General features: G+C 56.8%; 8 protein-coding genes across 8 annotated transcripts; 5 read left to right on the forward strand and 3 right to left on the reverse strand.

The window, feature by feature from the left end:
- Positions 1–145: 145 nt before the first annotated feature.
- FA10DRAFT_287662 (hypothetical protein) lies at positions 146–1,197 on the forward strand (the record flags this gene model as incomplete). The annotated part of the gene is made up of 3 exons (XM_025524158.1): positions 146–718; positions 782–1,082; positions 1,139–1,197. 3 exons carry the CDS (start codon positions 146–148, stop codon positions 1,195–1,197), a joined length of 933 nt encoding a protein of 310 aa, XP_025375304.1.
- A 1,162-nt stretch (positions 1,198–2,359) lies between these two features.
- FA10DRAFT_268328 (hypothetical protein) lies at positions 2,360–6,770 on the forward strand. Its single transcript, XM_025522282.1, has 5 exons — positions 2,360–2,679; positions 2,747–2,944; positions 3,009–3,205; positions 3,271–6,184; positions 6,243–6,770. Exons 1-5 carry the CDS (start codon positions 2,557–2,559, stop codon positions 6,687–6,689), a joined length of 3,879 nt encoding a protein of 1,292 aa, XP_025375305.1. The 5' UTR covers positions 2,360–2,556; the 3' UTR covers positions 6,690–6,770.
- A 723-nt stretch (positions 6,771–7,493) lies between these two features.
- Positions 7,494–10,727, forward strand: FA10DRAFT_154716 (hypothetical protein). The gene is made up of 2 exons (XM_025518121.1): positions 7,494–7,690; positions 7,756–10,727. The coding sequence occupies exon 2, from the start codon at positions 7,761–7,763 to the stop codon at positions 10,626–10,628; it is 2,868 nt and encodes a 955-aa protein (XP_025375306.1). The 5' UTR covers positions 7,494–7,690; positions 7,756–7,760; the 3' UTR covers positions 10,629–10,727.
- A 497-nt stretch (positions 10,728–11,224) lies between these two features.
- FA10DRAFT_268330 (hypothetical protein) lies at positions 11,225–12,684 on the forward strand. Its single transcript, XM_025522283.1, has 3 exons — positions 11,225–11,346; positions 11,419–12,443; positions 12,508–12,684. Exons 1-3 carry the CDS (start codon positions 11,266–11,268, stop codon positions 12,632–12,634), a joined length of 1,233 nt encoding a protein of 410 aa, XP_025375307.1. The 5' UTR covers positions 11,225–11,265; the 3' UTR covers positions 12,635–12,684.
- On the reverse strand, positions 12,635–14,046 carry FA10DRAFT_268331 (t-SNARE). Its single transcript, XM_025522284.1, has 5 exons — positions 13,649–14,046; positions 13,296–13,571; positions 12,996–13,234; positions 12,783–12,937; positions 12,635–12,716 (listed from the first exon to the last, which is right to left on the reverse strand). Exons 1-5 carry the CDS (start codon positions 13,984–13,986, stop codon positions 12,705–12,707), a joined length of 1,020 nt encoding a protein of 339 aa, XP_025375308.1. The 5' UTR covers positions 13,987–14,046; the 3' UTR covers positions 12,635–12,704.
- A 78-nt stretch (positions 14,047–14,124) lies between these two features.
- Positions 14,125–16,711, forward strand: FA10DRAFT_268332 (hypothetical protein). Its single transcript, XM_025522285.1, has 2 exons — positions 14,125–15,354; positions 15,427–16,711. Exons 1-2 carry the CDS (start codon positions 14,174–14,176, stop codon positions 16,613–16,615), a joined length of 2,370 nt encoding a protein of 789 aa, XP_025375309.1. The 5' UTR covers positions 14,125–14,173; the 3' UTR covers positions 16,616–16,711.
- A 55-nt stretch (positions 16,712–16,766) lies between these two features.
- Positions 16,767–17,511, reverse strand: FA10DRAFT_303108 (hypothetical protein; the record flags this gene model as incomplete). The annotated part of the gene is made up of 2 exons (XM_025525203.1): positions 17,314–17,511; positions 16,767–17,223 (listed from the first exon to the last, which is right to left on the reverse strand). Exons 1-2 carry the CDS (start codon positions 17,439–17,441, stop codon positions 16,767–16,769), a joined length of 585 nt encoding a protein of 194 aa, XP_025375310.1. The 5' UTR covers positions 17,442–17,511.
- Positions 17,512–17,588: 77 nt separating this feature from the next.
- Positions 17,589–19,462, reverse strand: FA10DRAFT_275839 (hypothetical protein). The gene is made up of 4 exons (XM_025523287.1): positions 19,332–19,462; positions 18,336–18,668; positions 18,177–18,260; positions 17,589–18,032 (listed from the first exon to the last, which is right to left on the reverse strand). The coding sequence occupies exons 1-4, from the start codon at positions 19,395–19,397 to the stop codon at positions 17,994–17,996; spliced, it is 522 nt and encodes a 173-aa protein (XP_025375311.1). The 5' UTR covers positions 19,398–19,462; the 3' UTR covers positions 17,589–17,993.
- Between the last annotated feature and the right edge of the window lie 117 nt (positions 19,463–19,579).

Below are 19,579 nucleotides of genomic sequence, written 5' to 3' on the forward strand. Positions count from 1 at the left end.
AGGCGACACGCTCCTCTTGCCACGCAAGGCTCCGATTTTCAGCAAAGAAATCGCTGGTGGCGGAAGTCAGCCTTCGGTGCCTTATCAGCAATACCTTGAACACCTTCGACAGTACCAGGAGTCGGCCGAATCCGTCGTCCCAGCCATGTCGCACAGCCCGCCTTACCAAGACCCCCCCTCGATTCCTCACGGTGCAAACGGGCGCGGAGGCTACACTGGCGGTTTTCATGTGAGCCCGTATGGAACATCATCACCGGCAAGTCCGCTGCAGCATTACAGCGCCCTCGCTGGTTCTGCGCAGCCATATCAGAATCAGTTCTCTCCATTACCGCAACACCATCTTCACCTTCAGCCTCAGCAGCACGCCTATCATCACCACCCTTATAGTGTGCCTGGCCACTTCTCAGGTGCGGGAGAAGGTCAGCTGTCCGCGGCCGTTCAGCGCCGCTATGCATCCAATGTCAATCCGGATGGGACAACGGGGGGCGCACCCGTCATCGGCAGCAACGATGCCCGCTCTACTATGCGATGCGTCGGTGGTCTTGCAAACCCATCTCCGGCTCTATCCTACAATTCACTACCGGCATCGCCTCACAGCCACTCAAGCCAACTGGGAACCAACTTTGGCAGGCTCCCAAATGGCAGCATCATCGAGCTGTTTCCCGCCATGATGCGCACGCTTCAAGCTTGCGAGTACTGTCGCTCAAGAAAAGCAAAGGTGAGACGCTCCCTGCTTTCTCCTCTTGCCTTCTTCTGACCGATTGAAATGATCGAAAATAAGTGCACCGGCGGGCTGCCGTGCGAGAGATGCACCAAGAAAAAGGTGCGATGCGAGTATGCGCAGCTCGACAAGAAGCGGAAGGTCAAGACGACGACGAGCCACCTGGACCTCAGCGGCGTTGGCACGTCGGCATCCCAGCAGCATCACCATCAGCAGCATCAGCAACAAATGCACAAACAGAAGACGACTGGATCATCTTTTAACGGCAGGGGCATCTACGAGCACATTGGGCGCGGAAGCAGCAATGACACTTTCAGCAACGGCCACAAGAGGAATGCCAGCCACATGTCAAGCTCCGATTGTGGTTCAGCAAGCAAGAAGACGTTCAAGACAGAAAACACTTTTGAAGAAACAAAGACTCTCCCGGAGCTTCTCCCGGACATATCGGCACACGCATGCGGCCCAAGGGAAGCTAGCGACAACCGGGAAAAGGCCACGGTGGAAGAGCATGACAATCATGGTGCCAACACCGTTCTTAAGAATTTACAATCTATGCCTTTGAATGGCACAGACATGGTCTTCCCCTGTTCTTCAGCACAGGCCGGGTCGCTTTTCGCCGGCACTCCTTCGTCTACCAAGTCTCTTCCGCAGCGGTTGCTCGAATTTCCAGCCGGTTTTGCTGCTTCTCCGCCTCTATCCATCGAGAGGAGTGAAGCTTTCTTCCAAGAGGGATCCTTCACCCCGACCTCTACTCCTTCTTCTCCTCCACCGAACGCCGACGGCATTGCGACCTCAAGCCACCGCATCGCCTCCGGTCGGAACAACGTCAATGATACTATACCGCTGCTATGGCAGACTATTTACGGAACGAGCAGCCAGGCTAGCACATCGACCGCCTCGCACCCACCCTCGCCGCTTGAGGATGGTCTGCCATGGGCTACCGACTCGTTCTTCCCCTCACTTAATCCCGTTCTTGCCCCTTGTTCTGCAACTCGTTCACCGGGATCATCCCAACAAAGCCTTCCCTTCCAACGATCTACCATCTGAGCCGCAGGCGTCGCTCTCGTTGATATCATCCTCCAAACCAATGTAGAATCTACCTACCAGAGAGAAATCTCTTTTTTTCATGCTCCATCTAACAATCTTCTCTCAGGCTTCCTCTTCCCCTTTCGTAGACAATGACACTCGAATTAATACGTCGCCGCTCTAAGACTATCTGGAACGACGTCCGTCGTTTGAAGGAGGCATGGCATGCCGAAGCTCGGCGGGCAAGTATGGCTTGCCGCCAACCATCTCAACGACCTTGGTCACCTCGACAGCTGGTCGTCCGCGACATCTTGGATCGAACTCCGTCAATGCAAGTTCTGCCACCTCGCATTCTTGCACATGCTCACCTCCGGAAGAAGCGTTCGATCGGCTGGCAGACTATCGAGTCGGTATGCAGCACGCAGTTGTACTGCACCAGTTCATCGAGACGGCAGTCATCCTCTTTGCTCTGCTTGGCCTTGACCATCCTCCATGTCGTTATCGTCGTTGTCGATGGAGAAGCAAAACGAGACAGATTGGGCGTGCCACACGTGCAGACGCGGCGCGTGAAATAAGTCTAAAGCACACCTATAGAGACGCGTACCAACACCTTCTACGACACCTCCAATCGGCATCAGCTCAGCCAGCGACTCATCTGCGACACTTGCCCTACTGCTTCGTGTGGTCCCGACTGCATTCGGCGTCGAAAGACAAGGGCACTACGCCTGGAAGGTCGAAGCATCATAAGAAGAAAGTAAAGACGAGAACACTTGTAGGAGAATTTCGCCAGAGGTGGAAGAAGGGTCACGATGGTGCGAGCTTCAGCGGCGGCAGCTGCGCCTTCCTCGCAGCAGTCACTCTCCCACTGGATGTCCAAGGGAAAGCTTGTGCAAAAGGGCCAGTCGACCGATGCAATGCTCAAGCGTCTTAAGGTGCGACTGTCCTTGTGCTCGCGCGCTGAGAGATCTTTTCAGGAGCTGACGACGAGAACCCGAGCAGCTTCTGCAAACGCAATTGAGCAGCATGGCACAGGAGAGGGCAAACATCAAAGAGCTTGACCAGATCAGAAAGGAGATTTTCCAGCCCACGATCATGCTGAACAAGGACAAGGTTGTCAGGGCGAGCCTTGCATGTTGCCTAGCGGACTTGCTCAGGCTGTATGCGCCCAATGCGCCCTTCGTGGCTGGCGAATTGAAGGTTGGTCCTTTCCGACCCTCTTAGCTAACAGTGGTCATTGATGCAGCTTTCTGCCGGCCAACAGGATCTATTTGAATTCTTTCTGCATCAGCTCACCGACCCCAAAGGCGGCCTATCCAAGCCCAACGGACCCGTCTACTCTGACTGCGTCTATCTGCTTCACAGCCTGAGCACAGTGAAAAGTGTCGCCCTCGTTTGCGATGTGGACAATGCGGACAAGATGATGCTGGACTACTTCCGAGGCTTCTTTAGTCTTGTTCGGTGAGTGTGTCAATCTCCTGCAATGTGACTCTGCGTAGCTCAGACTCTTGTGTGCACCACTACAGACCAGAAACGAGCAAGAACATCGTGATCAGTTACGCGGATATCCTTGTGCAGCTACTCGACGAGAGCGTCACAATCTCGCAAAGCATTGTCGACACCCTCTTGGCAAATTTCAGCCTCGCCGTAGCAAAGAGCAACCCCGAAGCGCGAGCCCTGGCAGTACAGGTGTGCGATGCTGCGAAGGACAAGCTGCAAAAGTACGTGGCCCAGCATTTCAGCGAGGAAATTGTCAAGGCCGCCGAGACCCAGGACGAAACAAAGCGCCTTGAATTGCTGAGGAAAAGTCACGCCCTGATAATTCAGGTGGCCAAGTCAGTACCAGCACTTCTGCTCAACGTGATCCCCCAACTCGAAATGGAGTTGCTTGCCGACGATGTTGTCCTTCGCCTCATCGCGACCAAAGCACTCGGACTAGTCTTTGCTGAAAAATCTGCGATGACGATCGCGGGCGGAGGTGCCTACATGGCGAGCCAGTACAGTTCAACTTGGAGACAATGGCTCACTCGAAGCAACGACAAGGTCGTCTCGGTGCGCATGGCCTGGCTCGAAGGCGCACACGGCGTCCTCGTCAATCATGCCGCTCTCAAGAGTGATATTTGCGAGCGTCTGTCATCGAAGCTGGTCGACTCTGACGAGAAGGTTCGCCTCGCCGCCATTGCTGTCATGGCCCGGCTCGACTATGAAACCCTGATTCACCACGTTGACATTAGGACTGTCCGGGAGCTAAGCGACCGCTGCCGTGATAAGAAACCGGCCGCTCGAGAAGCGGCGCTGCGAGCGGTAGCAAGAGCTTTCTCTCTGGCATACACCGAGATCGAGAATGGCAATGCGTCTGCCATCAAGCACTTCGCCTGGATCCCTTCCGCTATTCTCGAGGCGCTTTACTCGGCCGACAAGAGCGTGCTCCTCCGACCTATTCAATCTGTATTCGAGGAGTACATCCTTCCTCTACCCGCCAAGGTCGACGAGATCGACGAGGCAAGCTGGGCGGCGAGGGTCTTTCACGTCATGCGCCTCTGCGTTTCCAAAGAAGCAGCCCAGCAGAGCAAATTTATGGCCTTCTTCTCCATTACGAACCTCATCGAGCAGCGCAAAGCCTTTCTAAGATTTGTGGAAGCCTGTGAAGAATTTTCGGGAGGTGCGCCTGCCGACGGCAACCGAAATGCGGACAAGATCAAGGCAAAGCTCCTTGGCGTTATCCAGGATCTCACGATACATTGGGTTGATCGAGCCAAGGCTGCTGGAGACCTTCACATGATTGCGAAATGCAACGACACACGACTATATCGCAACATGCGCACCGCTATGGATCCGAGCTCCGACCTCAGAACCATTCTCAAGAGTCGGCAGGAAACATTGAAAAGGGCCGAGCATGTCTGCAATTCGGCGTTGGAGACCCTGGTGCAGTTGCTCAGGCTGGCAACATTCCGGCATATCAACACGACGACGGTGCCTTACCTGCTCCAGAAGCTCGAGAATCCGTCGGTTCATTACAGCGAAGATCTGGACCGGAAAAACGCTTTACAAGTGTTTTACCTCATTGCAAAGCACCACCCAGGCATGCTCGTGCCCCACGGTAACACCATCGCAACATCCTTGAAGCCAGGCCGAGACATGTTCTTCTGCAATGCGAGCCTTGCTGCGCTATCCAGTGTGTCAGCTCGCAAGCTTGACTCACCCCTCAAGACCAGAGCCGCAGTCGAATCGATCAAAGAATTTGTTCTCAATGGGACAGAGGAGCAGGCAAAATACGCAGCAAAGCTCCTCGCGACCAGCACTGCAGCAGCCTCGTCGTCGACTCCATCCGTTGCTCAGTCAGCGGCATCGAATGCGGTCGAGGAGCTCTGCGAGAGCATCGTCAGGAGACTACCCAAGCTCAAGGATGTGCCCCTCAATGCCGCGCTAGCCTCAATGTCCCAATTTATCAAGCACGCTCACGAAGTCGCCGCCGACGTGGGCGACGCGCTGGTTGCGCACCTCGTACAAGGAATCCTCATGAAGCCTTGGCAAAAGAACGAAATGGCTAGCTCCAAGGACGAAGACTGGAACGAGGGCATGTGGCTTGAAGATGCCGATCTTTCGCCGGATCTTCGATCGAGGCTTCTAGCCGTGCAAATCCTGACGAAGAGATGCGAGGTCTACTCCAACGACGGCGACGTCATCGAGACCATCGCTCAACCAGTCATCAAGCTCTTGATCCAAATTCTGAGTGCAGGCGAGCCGGTGGCTCTCAATACCAACCTCGCATCACGGGCGAGACTTCGACTCAAGGCGGCCCTGCTACTTCTCAAGCTAGCTAGGCACGAGAAGTGCGAAAAATTGCTCCTACGTCATCACAACACCCTCGCCCTCGTGGTCCAGGACGAGAGCTTCAACGTTCGTGCCTTTTTCTTGCACAAACTCATGTCGTACTGCAGCAAATCGTTGCTGCCACGTCGCTTCTTTGTTGTTCCCTTCTTGGCAGTCTTCGATCCTGAGGTGGAAAATCGCGACATGGTCCGCAACTTTGTTGCCAAGCTCACCGGACAGATGCCCAACGAGACGCGCATCAAGCATTTCGACATGGGACTCGCACGTCTCATCCACCTTGTCGCCCACCATCCAGACGTGCAAGAAAGCGTGACGACGTCGTCAGATATCATTTCGGCATCCCAGTACCTCGACTTCTATCTTGGACACGTAGCCTCCGAGCGCAACGCCAGCTTTCTTTTCCATCTGGCCAACCGCATCAAGACAATCCGCGATGCTGAGAGCACAGGACATAGCGAGATCCTGTACAGCCTCGCCGAGCTGACCGCACTCCTCATCAAGCGACGCGCTCAGGCCTATGGCTGGACCTTGACTACGTACCGTGCCGGAGTCAATCTTCCCGACGACATTTTCAAGCCGCTACCCAATCCAGAGATCCAGAAGCAGGTAAGTAGGCTCGGTGTCGGTCTCGTCATCTTGCTTAGTCTTAATTGCTGCATTCTAGATCATCAAGAAACAATACCTGTCGGACGAGATGGTGGAGCACTTCTCGGAACCTCTCAAAGTAGGTCGCCATGCCCAGACAGCGAATCAAGCCACTGCGCCGTCTCTGGGCGCGAAGAAGACCAGTACGGCGCCACGCAAGAGGGCAAGACCAAGCGTATCTGCAGGCAAGAAGAACACGAAGCGCGTCAAACGCAATAAGAACTTCGAAAGTGATGACGACAATGAAGACGAGGACGAGGACGATGATGATGATGACGAAGGAGAGACAGAACGTAGCGAAACTCTCAGCGACGACCAGAGATCCGTCAGCGAAGACGAGGAGATAAGCGACGGCAGCGAGGCTGACGGTGGACGCGGACAACGAACGCGAGAGAAGAGGAAGCGTGAGATCAAAGCCAGGAATCTAGATCGCCAGCGCAGGCGTCTGGCTCGTCAGGCTGCTTGAGAAGCTCACGTATCTCTCAGCGACGATATATTGTACTTGTACTCATAGGGTCTCGGCCAATGATGATGGAGCATTGATCAGATTGACGTGCTTGCGAGTGAGCCCGACGGGCACTGATCGCGTCTTTGCCGCGGCTTTTCTGAGTCTAGCCTTCCCAGAGTCGAGCACGTGTTGCTGTGGCTGACGTCACTTGGTGTCTTGTTGCGCGTTCCATAGGTGGAAGCAAGATTTTTCCGGCGCGTCGACAAGTGTTAAATTTTTTCTATCTTGTCTTAACATTGTTGTATCCGGTGTCAAACAAAGCCTCGCAAAACGTCAGGGTCGTCCAAAGCTGGAGCTAGCCAGTCCCAGCGTTGTACCGGTCTGCCTGCGCGCGCCCCTCACCACTGGTTTGTCCACAGACCGAGCTTGTCGCCTATCAGCATCCTAACCAGGGCCATTGACGACGAGCGCCTGCTCGGATCGACAGGGAAGAAAGGATCTCACCGACATCCACCGACGGATACGTCGGAGCGACGACGAGATCAAAAGTAAAAACAAAAAGGGAATAATTGGTCTCTGAGCGGTCCCAACTCCGCTCGCAAGGCGTCACGTCAGTCATCCTCGACCGGTCAAGGACCTCCCGCCGCTCGCGTCGAGTCGCCGACCATTCGTGGATCTTTTTTGTGGCTTTCCCCCCCTGTGCGACTCTCGCCTCGCCTCTGCTTCTGCTTCTTGACAGCCACAGATCATTGTCAGCACCATCGTCCCCGCAAGGTGTATGGGCAAACTTCAAGGTTGAACCGACGGACGACGACACGCCATTATTGTGCCTCTATTTTTTCTCCCTCTCTTGTCCACCTCTTCACCCCTCACTCCTCGTCAGAGGCAATTTCGCCGCACCTCGCCGCTCCCCATCCCATCAGTCTCTCTCGAGAGTACGTACGCGGAGGTACGTGGGCGTGCAGGCCCTTAAAACTCTGTCGGTGAGTATTTGTTTCGGACGTCATTGGCCTGGGTAGGCGAGTGGTGGTAATCGGCCTCTTTGGGACAAGTGAGATCGAGTAGGCGCTGACTCTGTGTGCAGGCGACATGGAGGCGCAGCTAGACAGTCGTCGACCATTGGTAGCCGACGATCTTGGGCGGTTGCGAAACCACGCCTCTTCGTCACCGAACGAGATGCATCAGCTCGCCACTTCGTCTACATCGCCACCATCGACTTGCCACGCACCTGGGACAGGTCCTTCGAACGTAGTCACACCGGCTGCAAACACCGCGACGACCACGACATTGAGGCCCGAAGCGAGAAGGGCGTACGAGGATGGATCGAGACTCGGTGTTGACGACTCGTCTTCCTCATCCACCCCATGGCCCTGGTCTAAGGGGATTCAAGAGGATAGCATCGCTTCTCAGACATCCACAGGTATGGCTCCAGGTGCACTGTCAGGCTACGAGGCTCTGCAACAGGCTGCAAACTATGCTACGCTGGCCAAGGCAACGTCATCAGATATGTCAAAGGTGGCGACATCATCATCGTCGTCTTTTAGCCCCGACAAATACTTGTACCACAACAACAACGCCAAGTCTGTCCGTCCGGTCAACGTCGTCAGGGCCTCACCTCGTGGAAGTCGGAATATTGCAGAGAGTCCTTCTCCCACGTCGGACGACGCCGAGGTCGACGGTGGTTCTATTGCCTTGATGGACGCTCCACGCCTCTCGACATCTTCCACTGGGAGCAGTTCTGCCAGCGAGGTCCGTACGCCTGAGTCGGCGCATCTCAACCCAAGTTGGGCTCCAGCCCAGCAGCAGCAGCAGCAACCATCTCGGGAACGCCAAAGTCAGCAACAACAACAACAACAGCAACAAGATTTGTATCATCGCCATCCCTCCTCCTCGCCTCCAATCGTAGATTACGCCCAGAGGAGCGACATACTAGAATCGGCGAATGTGGCGCTCATGGAGGCAGCAAGGACAATGGATGATGAGCAGCAAGATCGGGAGCAGGATTACTCTAATTCAACAGCCTCGACGCTTCGTTCAAAACGGCCAGGAGGTCCGTTTCGCATGCCATCGAGTGGGGGCCAGACGGATGCAACGGCCAAGCCGTCCCCACCGTCATCGACCTCGACACGGTCATCGGCTGTCCAAACGCCGGCGGCCAGTGGCAATGGTGCTGGTGCAACACAGAGCAACGCTGTCGCTGGAGAGACGACTCGACAAGAACGGGGCACGCTTTCCCCTCCTTCGATTCACACTCCGCAAGCCGCTTCACCCTCATACCCCTTCCCCAACAGCCTTTGGAATATGCAACCAGCGCCCAGATCGCCTGGGGAGAGTGACAGCGGCGAAAGTGGCAGCTCGGTAAGCCAAGCTTTTGCGTCGGTCGGTGGTCCACAGGCGCAATCGTCATCGTCATCCATTATTCCTCCGGTGGCCAGCCCTGATTCATGGCGGTCGCTGCTGCCCTCGCACGACCCCTTCTACGCCTCGAGCGAGGAGCTTGCCCACAAGCTGAACGTGGGATCTGCTCAAATGGGTGGCGGCGCTGCAGGAAGCGCAGACAGCCATCTTTACCGTGGGCATGTCCCCGCTGACCGCAGGTTTTCCAATACAAGCCAGGCTAGCACCCTGTCGTCCTTTTCTCTGCCCGGTCCCACTGCAGTGTCCACCTACGCCGCGTCCACCGGTTCTTCGTCCAACGACCAATTGGACAGCTATGGCGCCTTCACCAGTGGCAGCCGCGCTGCCTTTGCCCCTCTCCATCGGCATCTCTCCTCGTCTCTCTCCATCGCATCGTCTCTGGGCGGCTCCGAGTCTGGGCCCTCTCCTTCTTCGCCGAGAGCAGTAGCGTCGGACAACGGCCATGGAGTCAATGCTCGCGACGCTTTTGCCAAAAACTGCACAAACTCATCTGGTACAGGTGATCACCACGCTGGGTCCTCTTCGTACGAAAACGGCCTTAATCAGCTTCCTGGCTTCGCCAGAAGGCACGCGAGCTTCTCGACCTTTGATCAATCCTCGAAACCCTCAAAAGTCGCAAATGGCCGTTCAAGGATGCTAGGAGCAACGCACGCTCCCTTTGTCCATCCTGAAGCCCATACGAGCTACTCGTCCTCCAGTGCTCTTGCAGGCGATGGCGACCGCGAAAGATGGCCAAGCAGTCGCAATTCGACCCAGAGTCTGAGCCTTGGCCCAGAGCCCTCGCCGACGCACAATGGTCAGGCCATTGATGCCGGCGATGCCCATGCGGGGTTTGGAGGCGGTCTGAAACCTACGCTGGAGTACAGCACCGGAGGTGTCTCCTCGCCGGCCTTTTCGGCGGAACCCTCAAGCATCCTGATACCCTCGAGTGCGCCACCGCGTGTCTCGCAGACCACAGAGGGCCCGTCGTCGACGACGACGATGACCACTTTCACGACCTTGACGACAACGACGACAACGACTACAGTGTCGCAGGGCCAGACGCAGACGCAGACGCAGACTCAGACTCAGGTTCACTCGGCCACGTCGCCTTCGTCAATCGAGCCTCCAAGGCCGCCGGCTCACGCAGCTCAGGGCTTGACGCGCAGTGCATCTCAGATGGCGCCCTCGTCGAGCTCAGACTACGAAGTGTCTCCCTTTTCGCCTCCGTCCTTGCCCTTCTTGGATCCCCGGCCTGCGCCGTCGAGCACGGATCTGTCCATTGAGACGTATCCTCATCACTACATGCTCAAGACGACGCTGCCCGGCTTCGAGCTTGAGGCAATCACATTGGCCACGCAGCACCATCGTCAGCTCCTTATCGTGGCCGACAAGTGGGACGAGGAACAGGGCGGCCATTTCGAAAGGCGCGTCACCTTTGGCTCCGACGTCAACCTCAGAGGTACACGCGCACAATTTGACGGCAACGTGCTCTACATCCAAGTCCCGAAGAAGGGCATCGCTGATGGGATGGCGCCAACGACCCTTCGCAAATTTTAGTGGTCGCTTGCATTGCCTTGCGACAATCACTCCGTAATCTTCTTCTCACTCCCTTGTCTGGACGTCGACGCTCGTCTCGTCCCTTTCCTTGCCTGCTACATCATGATACATCCTCACTCAACTGTTTTCATTCTCAACATTCAGATCACCAGTACCGTACTACAACCTGATTCTCCCATCAATCACATTGACCTGTCTTCACTCTCTGTCTGGTTCGCAGGACTTCATCGGTACCATCAAGGACACTAAAGTTCGAGACCCTGATATCCACCGTTCTCTCGAGCACCTCATCCCTCCACAGAAGCAGGTTAGAAGCAATGAACAGTCACGGAGCACTACAACAGAAGGTTTTCTTTCTGACAGGAACCCCTGATGGATCTTGCGAAGCACCTTGACAGGCGGGCCTTTGCCACTGCGTGGAAGGGTATGCGTTGCAAATCGCGATTTCTTTTTAGCAGTAGAGTGCTCCTGCACGACGAGCCGAATTTTTCTTGGCATTTGTCTCCAACGTTGTCTCCCCAATCGCCTGTCCAAAACTCCTCCCCCTCCCTCCCTTTTCCCTCTTCTCATCTCTGACCGCACAGTGTTCACCCCCCCGGTTCCTTCCCTTGCGCCTCGTCGCAGCCAACACATCGTCATGCCGACGCCCACACTCTTTTTCACTATCGTCATTGCCATCGGCTTGCTCCGATTCGCCGCCTGCTTCAACTCCGCCGATGTACCGGAGGACACAAAAAACCGAACGCGCGTGACGCTCCCGATCCCGATCTCTTCCTCCGCTCGTTCCCAGGACGACGACTCGGATGAGGAGACGGCGGGCCTGTTTGCATTTCAGACGACAGACTTTGACCCCGAGAAGATCAAGCGAGTCGTGATACAGCTCCACGGGCAGGGCCGTGATGCCTGGCTCTACTTTGACCAAACGACCGAGGCACTGTACAATGCCACACGCACAAACACGGCGAGCAAGAGCAAGTCCAAGAAGCGCACAAAGCTGAAGCGGTACGAGACGCTCATCTTTGCGCCCTGGTTCCTCAACGAGGACGACGAGGGCGCCTACACGGACCTCGATGCTGGCTCTTCGACGGCGGGTCCCCTGGTGTGGCCCGGCAGCGAGTGGGCCAACGGCGGAGACTCCATCCTGCCATCTGGCGCTTCCGACAATGTCTCGTCGTTTGAAGCCATCGACGGCGTCATTCGCCACTTTGCTGATCGGGACACCTTTCCCAAGATGGAGACAATCATTGTCGCAGGGCATTCGATGGGTGCGCAAATGGCCCAGCGGTATGCCCTGTTGGGCGCCGTACCCAGCGGCCGCCTCCCCGTCCATTTCGTCGTGGCAAACCCTGGGTCCTTTGCCTACCTGACGCCATCACGGCCAAACAGCGTCGAAAACTGCTCCGAGACGTACGACCAGTGGAAGTACGGCCTGGGCGTCTACGAGCAGCGGTACCTGTCCGACTTTGTGCGCGAGAGCCTCGACCAGCAAAATGACGTGACAGACGTTCGGAAACGGTACTCGGAGCAGCGCCTCGTGCACTACCTGTTCGGGACAGCCGACCATGGCAAGGGCGACACGAGGTGCGAGGCCGTGACGCAGGGCCTCACGCACCTGGAGAGAGGCCGCAACTATATGCGCCATCTCGCTGATGTTGTCAACGACGACTCCATCGCCGCTGTCACGGCAAACATCCACACCGTCGACTACATCAAGAATGTCTCGCACGACGGGCTGGGCATGTTCATGTCCAAGGCCGGCATCGAAAGACTGTTTTACACAAACGTCTTGGGCGAAGAGGAGCCCCAGGGAGTCGGGTGAGCTATGCGGTTCTGACGCTTCACTTCGTTTGTGGTTGTTGACCTCCCTTAAACTTCACAGAGATGCAGACCCAGACTCCCAGTATTTCTACCCTTCACGCTCCAGTTCCCTCGCCTCCTGGAGGCCGACTGCGCTTGCTACTGTATTTGCGACCCTTGCGCTTGCCGCCATACCTTCATTACTGTAAAATAGCAACCATTTCCAATTAGAGCAATCATACCATACAATGTCCGCCACGAGAAAGGGGATGGAGTTTATCAATTGAGCACCTGTGTGGATGATGTAGATTCCGCGTCAGGCTCATGTAGACTACTCAGGTCAGAGAGAGCACTCACGGCCAGAAGGACAACAGCGATGACGAAACCGACGATGAGGAGAAGGCAAGCAGCTCGTCGCCCTGCCTTCCGCTGGTACTCGTGGGCCGAGACAAGTTCGCGATCTGCTGCGCCCGTGTTGGTAGCGATGGTCGAGACATTGTACTCGATGTTGTCTAGAGGGCAGCTCAGCCGTCAGCTTGCTATTCCTTTGCAATTCTGCGTGGTACGCACCAATCATGCCGCCCTGCTCCTGGACGATGTGGCCCAGGTCTCGGAAGATCTCGTTAAGCTCGTGAATGCCCCCTTCAATTTCTCGAATCTCGGCTTCCCGCTCGGCGATGAGCGTCTCTTGAAATTCGATCTCGGCCAAGGAAGGACCGGCGTCTGCCTGCTGTTGTCTCTCCAGAAGGTGCTGTTGTTGTTGTTGCTGCTCTTCTTGTGTACCCGCTGATCTGTCCTCATCGATCGCACTGTAGGGAAGGATTATCAGGCGTCTTGAAGCACCTCTTGCCAGAAGAGATGAGCACCCACACTTGGTTCTCGTCAGACGAGGCCGCGGCACTCCTCGCTCTTCTCTCTCGCTCTTCCCTCGCGCCCTGCAGAGCGGTCCTGCCCACCTCTGCGCCACGCCGCTGTACATGGGCAAAGCGATTGAGGGCTGTCTCAAAGTCGCGTTGCAGTCGCGAGGCAGTGAATTTGTCTGCTGAGTTGAGCGTCGAAGAGGATGGAGGGTAGGTCGTCGAAAGCGTCTTGATTGATGTTGAGAGATCCTTGACCAAAGCCCGTGTCGTCTCCGTCAGATCGTGCCTGCGATTGTGGCTGGTCAGTCTGCCATTCCCGATCATTTGAAAGATTCATCAGAGGAGGGCAAGCAGGTTTCTCACACTTGCTTGGTCCAGTCGCGACTGGCCTTTGTGTCGTCGCTGCTGGTCCTGAGGGCCTTTTCCTGCAGGTCGACGAGCTTTTCGATGCCTGCGACGTTGGACTGCAGCTTGAAGAGCTGGATGCCAATGCGGTCGGCCAGCTTCTTGAATTCTGCATCGCTCGGTGGGTCAGCCATTGGTCGCTTGGAGGACGGCGGGGCATGGTATAGGGGCAGGGGCCCCCTGCTGGAACCCCGCGAGGAGCGTTGCGAGGAAGACGGATTGGAGAGGTGCGACTGACCTTGCAGGCCCGCCGACGGTGGAGGCGAGTTTCCCCTTTCCAAGTCGTTGAACGACATGTTGCCTGCGCGTGCACGGGTGACGATAGCTAAGAGGGGTGGGGGAGCGTGCCAAAAGGATGAGATGCAGACGATCTTTATTGAAATAGCGAAAGTAGGAGGCGCCAGACTGTTACAGTGTCTCTCTCCTCCACTGAAATTACACTTCTATTGGGAAAAAGTGCCTCACGACAAGCCACCGACAGGCATGCGAGGAGCGGCGACTAATGGCGAAGCCGAGTCGAGCCACATCATGACGAGGTCCGCCAGCTCGCTTCGTCGGAAGCTCAGCCGCGCCCAGCAATCGCTCCAGCATCAGATCCAGTCGCCGGCGCAGCGCGGACGCGCGCTGCTGCAGGAGGCTGCCCTCCCAGGCTCCAAGGACCTGGCAGAACTGGCCTGCCTGCTCCTCCTCTGCGCCAAGCTTCGTCGCCGCGTACTGTCTCCGCGCCAGGATTGTCAAACCCATCAATACCCCAAGCACCACCAGCAGCAATATGGGCGTGACCGGTCGTCGTCAGATGACGCAGACGGGAGTGACTTTGATCCAGACGAAGGGCCGCCGGCGTACGATGAGGTAGAAGAGGCGCCGCCACCGCACTCATCCATCGATCCCCAGGGCCCACTCTCTGTCTCGCGACGCAAGGACCACATCTGGCACGCCTACCTCTATCAGGCCGTGATCCGCCTTCAGCTCTTTGTACACCGCGTCCTTCCCGAGGTGACCGAACGTGCTGTCGCCGATGTGCCGGCGCCTGACGACAAGGACACCAGCTCAGCGCGGGTGCTACCTGCTTCGTACCTCCCTCCATTGGATGTCTGCATCGCTTGGGCTGCTACGATCGGACAGGTGGCTTGGTCATTGGAACCAGGAGAGAGCCTTTCGAACGGGTCCCGCATGAATGCGCTGGACGACTGGGTCTTTCCCTTGAGTCTTGTCGCAACACACTTCGACACCACAACTTGTCGGCTGCGTAATGGGACAGGCATCGAGGAGGGACTGGTGGCGGAGTCGAACTGGGAACGCTTGACTGGCACTCCCTTTTACGCTACAGATGCAATCTCTACCACCTCTGCCTTTTCTACCTGCTCATCATCGCTGCCAACATCCGTGTTTCACTCTGATGACCGACTGCCAAAGGCCCTTATCATCGCCTGCCCGCAACCAGGATGCTCCTTTCAGGCGCCCATCGACATCGTCTCGCCCTCGATTCAGGACGTGGCAGTGGCGTCGCTAAGGCGGTCGCAAAGAGGCCTGGCCCAACCTGGCTGGCGAAGAGGTTGCAAGCAGTGCGGCACTTCCACGCTGGTCGAATTGGACACTCTCGCCGGCGCCCAGCTGATCGCTGATCTCGAGACATGGTGTCAAGATGAGACATTCGTCTTCTGGTGAGTGCCTCTTTTAAACTGGAATTGTATGGGATCTCCGCCTATCTGCACTGTAGGCTGACAAGCATGTAGTGGACTCGAACATGACGTCGAGTCTGGCATTCCGCTGCCTCGCTGCTATTCCCATGCCCTGGCTGCCCACCTTCTCACTCCCCTCTTCGGCAAAGCCATGTCGCCTCGGCGTCGCACAGCCAACGAAGCTTACGTGAAGGAGGCACTCTCCCTCGGGGACTCGAGCAAACTACCGCCTTTGCCGAATGTCGCGTCCCTTACCATCGGAGAGCGGGAGACAAGTGCCAACTCGCTCTCGTCAGCAATGCATGCCGTCGCCCTGGAGACTATCTCGACGACGGCTTCAGAGCTGGGCGCAAGCTGCGACTACCACCTCGACAAGATTGTCTCTCGCCTCGAATCTGATGTGCTCATGTCTCAGCCTCGGATCCACCAGTCCCGCAACGCTTCGATGCACCCGAAGCGCATGGCACAGACACCGCAGAGCTACGGAGGCGGCATAGGTGCGGGCGGTCCCACCTTCAACCTCAGCAACCCGCTCGAGGAGGGCCAAGCTACCTCCACGTCCGCCATGTTGGCAGCGCGTGAGGAGGCCTTGCTGTCCGGTCTGATCCGCTCCCTTACAAGGCCATACGAGACGCGGAGAAGCGCCGGTGTCGTGGGCGCAGGTCTGACCTTGCATCTGTTCGAGGGAGCTCGTCACGGAAGGCAGGGTCACGGGAACGAGGTGCTGCTAGGTGTGGCCAAACCTGTCAAGGAGATGCTCGTCCTCGCCAATCAGCTCGACAAGTGGGCCACAACGCACGCCCAGTCGCAGTCGCAGTCGCAGTCGCAGTCGCTCAGCTTCTCTCAGCGTGCGGCAAACGAGTATGCGGAGATGCTCGAGTCGCTGGCCAGCAACGAGGGTGACCGGCTGCGGTCCAAGGTCGCCTCAAGCCGTGGCAAAGTGGGAGACGGCTGGGTCACGACCGAAGAGCGAGCCTCGGTCGAGTCCAAACTCAGCCGCGATGACTCCTTTGGTGCTCGTCTGGGTTGGACCGCACACGTCTTGTTCCGAGGGCGCAGGCTGTACGTTCGGGAAATGGTCGAGCTCCTTGGCGTCGTTCCTCGCCATTCGTGGAAGAGGGTCACTGAGCCAGGCACGCTTGTCGAAGAAGATAGCGTCGAGGACCCTGCCCGCCATGACTCTTCATCGCCGCCACCACCCCTGGAGAGGCTGAAGAGCTGGCTGGGAGCGTCAAAGAGGTGAGCGAGAATTTGCCAGGGGTCCATTGCCAGTCGCCAGGTCTGTCAGCACATGTATATTATTACAATTTTTGTTACTGGTACATTTCTGTGGAAGATTTGCTTGTTGTGAGATCTCTCTCTCTCTCTCTCTCTTTTTGAGACAATGGTCCCCGTCAATAAGAAGAGTAAGCGCGCCGCGAAGCGTACGAATAGGGCGAGACGAGGTTGCCGTTGATCAGTGGCGGTGGTGCCAGTGGCGGTGGTGCTGCTCCTGCTCCTGCGCCTGGCCCTGCCGCTCCCCATCCCTGAGTAGGTACTCCTCGGCCTTGGGACGCACCTGAGCCAGCAGGCTTGGCGCGCTTCTCCCACCCACCCAGCAGGACGACGCCGATGGCGAGCGTCAGTACGAGGACGATGGCGCGAAGCAAGCTCGTCGAGAAGGTATAGAAAGCCCGCGAGACGAGGGCGAAAACAAAGACGAGGGCGGAGCCGACGACGAGCGTCGGCAGCGGCAGCGGCAGGTTCGACAGGTCTGGGCCATTTGCACTGGGCGCCGCCGCCGCCGTCGTTGCAGTGGTGGACTTGGTGGGAGGTGCGCGGTAGGTGACAGCGGGTGCCGCGGACGAGTGGCTGAGCGGCAGGGCGCACGATGGGCAATGCCTCGCTCTCTAATCAGCTTCCTTTCTTCTCGCATCGAAACGACGGCGAGAAGCGACTCACCTCGAAGAGGAGAATGTCGACGAAGAGGAAGAAGACTTTGCATGCTTGTTGCTGCTCGTCAATCGACGCAGTAGCGCCTTTGGCCTAGCGGGAGAAGACGTCTGCTGCGAAGAGGAGACCGTTGACATGGCTAGATATTGTCAATTCCTCGCTACCTAGCTTGTGATAGTAGTAGTAGTAGTGGAGAGCAACAGAGGCCGGCCGCGCGCGTGGCCCACGCGCGTCGAAATGTTCAAAGTTGGCCTCGTTTTCAACTCCGCCATCATTTCTGCAGCGCTTCCTTCATCCGTAGGAGTCGGAGCTACCAAACCCAAATCACAAATGTTGGAGAGAAGCAAAGGTTAAAATTTGGTAATACAAGTTGTGTGTGTGGCGCCACCACTGGAAAGAAGGAGTAGGAGGACGGAACAAAGGAGCTAGAGGTGGATGGTGTTCATGGGAAGCCTATGCAAAAATCGGGTAGAATATAACCGACTCCCCCTTAGAGCAGATCGGCGCGAGGGAAATTTCACCCTCCACTGGATTGCGGAGGGTGACACCGGCGGCGGTGCAATAGAGGAGAGAGCGGCGAAAGACGAGGAGAATCTTGACCATAGGGTAGAGGTGTGTGTCGAGCGGTACATGTTTGTACATGGAAAGAAGAGAAGAGAAAGCCCAAATGTAGACGCAGGACGTCGCATTTATGCCTTCTTGGGGGCTGCCTTCTTCTTGGGTGCCGCCTGTGCGATGGGTGCCAATGCAGGCCTTGAAGTCAGCTACATGCGCAGAAAGGAGTGGGGGAAAGGAGAATGGTAAGAGACAGCCGCCTCAAAAGTCAAACGGCTGAACTCATCGACCATGGCACGCGTCAAACTGCAACCTACCTTCTTGGTCGTTGCCGTCTTCTTGGCAGCTGGCTTCTTAGCCTTGGCCGCGGTGCTCGACGTCGTCTTCTTCTTGGGAGCGGCCTAAAGAGGGGGGACGATAGGGGTCAATGAAGAAGAACTATTGAAAATTTGTCACGGTGAAGCTGGATGACTAACCTTCTTGGTGGCCGTCTTCTTGGTCGTCGTAGCCTTCTTGGCAGCAGCGGGCTTGGCCGTCTTGGTAGCAGCAGCCTTCTTGACGGCGGGCTTCTTGACGGCAGCCTTCTTCGCGTCGGGGGCCAGCTTGACCCTGCCGCTGATGCCCTTTGGCAGGACAAACGTCTTCTTCTCGTGGCCACGCGTAATGGCCTTGGAGACGTGGTTGTTGAAGGCAGCCTCGGGCATCTTGCTCGTCTCGGGGTGCTTCTGGTGGATGTACTTCTTGATCGTGGGCCTGCCGAGACCAGTCTTCTCCTCGGGGTGGGCAAGGATGGCCTCCTTGATCATGGCCTGTTTTGGTTTTGAGGCGATCCCGACGAGTAATTTAAATAAGAAAGGAAATTGTTGACGCGATTTGTCGACGTGGCGATAGCGACAGGCGATAACGATGATGGGAAGGAAATAGGAGAAAAGTGTCACGGTCAGTGTCTAGCCATGGTAGCGATGAGGAGGAAACATAAAAGCTTCAAGGGGGCTTGGTCCGGAAACGCAAACTCGCGCGGGCGCGTCGCCTGAGACGACCTCGCCACATTCTCCCCATCCCTGTTGACAGTCGCGACGCGAAACGGGCAACAACCATCAGGGCAAGCGTCCCTTGAGGTTGCACCAATTGACGTATCGAAGGGGAGAATGCACCGCAACTAATGCCCAGGTGCATAGGCATGTAGAATGCTTGCGTGACGGGGCCAACCCAGAGCAAAGTAAATCGACCCCACCAGAACGCCGTCTCAAAAAAATCGCGAAACGCGTTTTGATGGCGACGACGACGGCACGGGGCTTGCAGCGCCGAGAAAGCGGTCCACTGGCATAGCCTGGTACCCCATCCATAACATGGGGCGGTCAGAAGCATGCCATGTCCAGTTGACTTTCTTGCAACCGAGCCCCGAACCGAAATCCGTCAACAGGGACCCACACCCCCCTCCCCTTCCGAGCGCATTTGGAGCGGCAACGCACCTCATAGCTGATGCCAGACGATCCCTTGGCGCTGGCCTTCTTCGATGCGGGCTTGGCGGCAGACATTGTTGTTGTTTGTGGGTGGGTGGGAGGTCCTGTTAGGGTCTCTTGCTAGTGTTGATGTGGTGATGGAGATTGAAAGCCAAGATGGAGATGGGAGCGAGGGGGGGAAGGGGGTCGATTGGCCTCCAGATAGGCCCTGCCTTAATCCAAAAAGACGCGCCTCCAGGCCCAAAAAAAAAATTCAA

Source organism: Acaromyces ingoldii, assembly GCF_003144295.1.
Source record: "Acaromyces ingoldii strain MCA 4198 unplaced genomic scaffold FA10scaffold_5, whole genome shotgun sequence".
NCBI classification, from domain to species: Eukaryota; Fungi; Basidiomycota; class Exobasidiomycetes; order Exobasidiales; family Cryptobasidiaceae; genus Acaromyces; species Acaromyces ingoldii.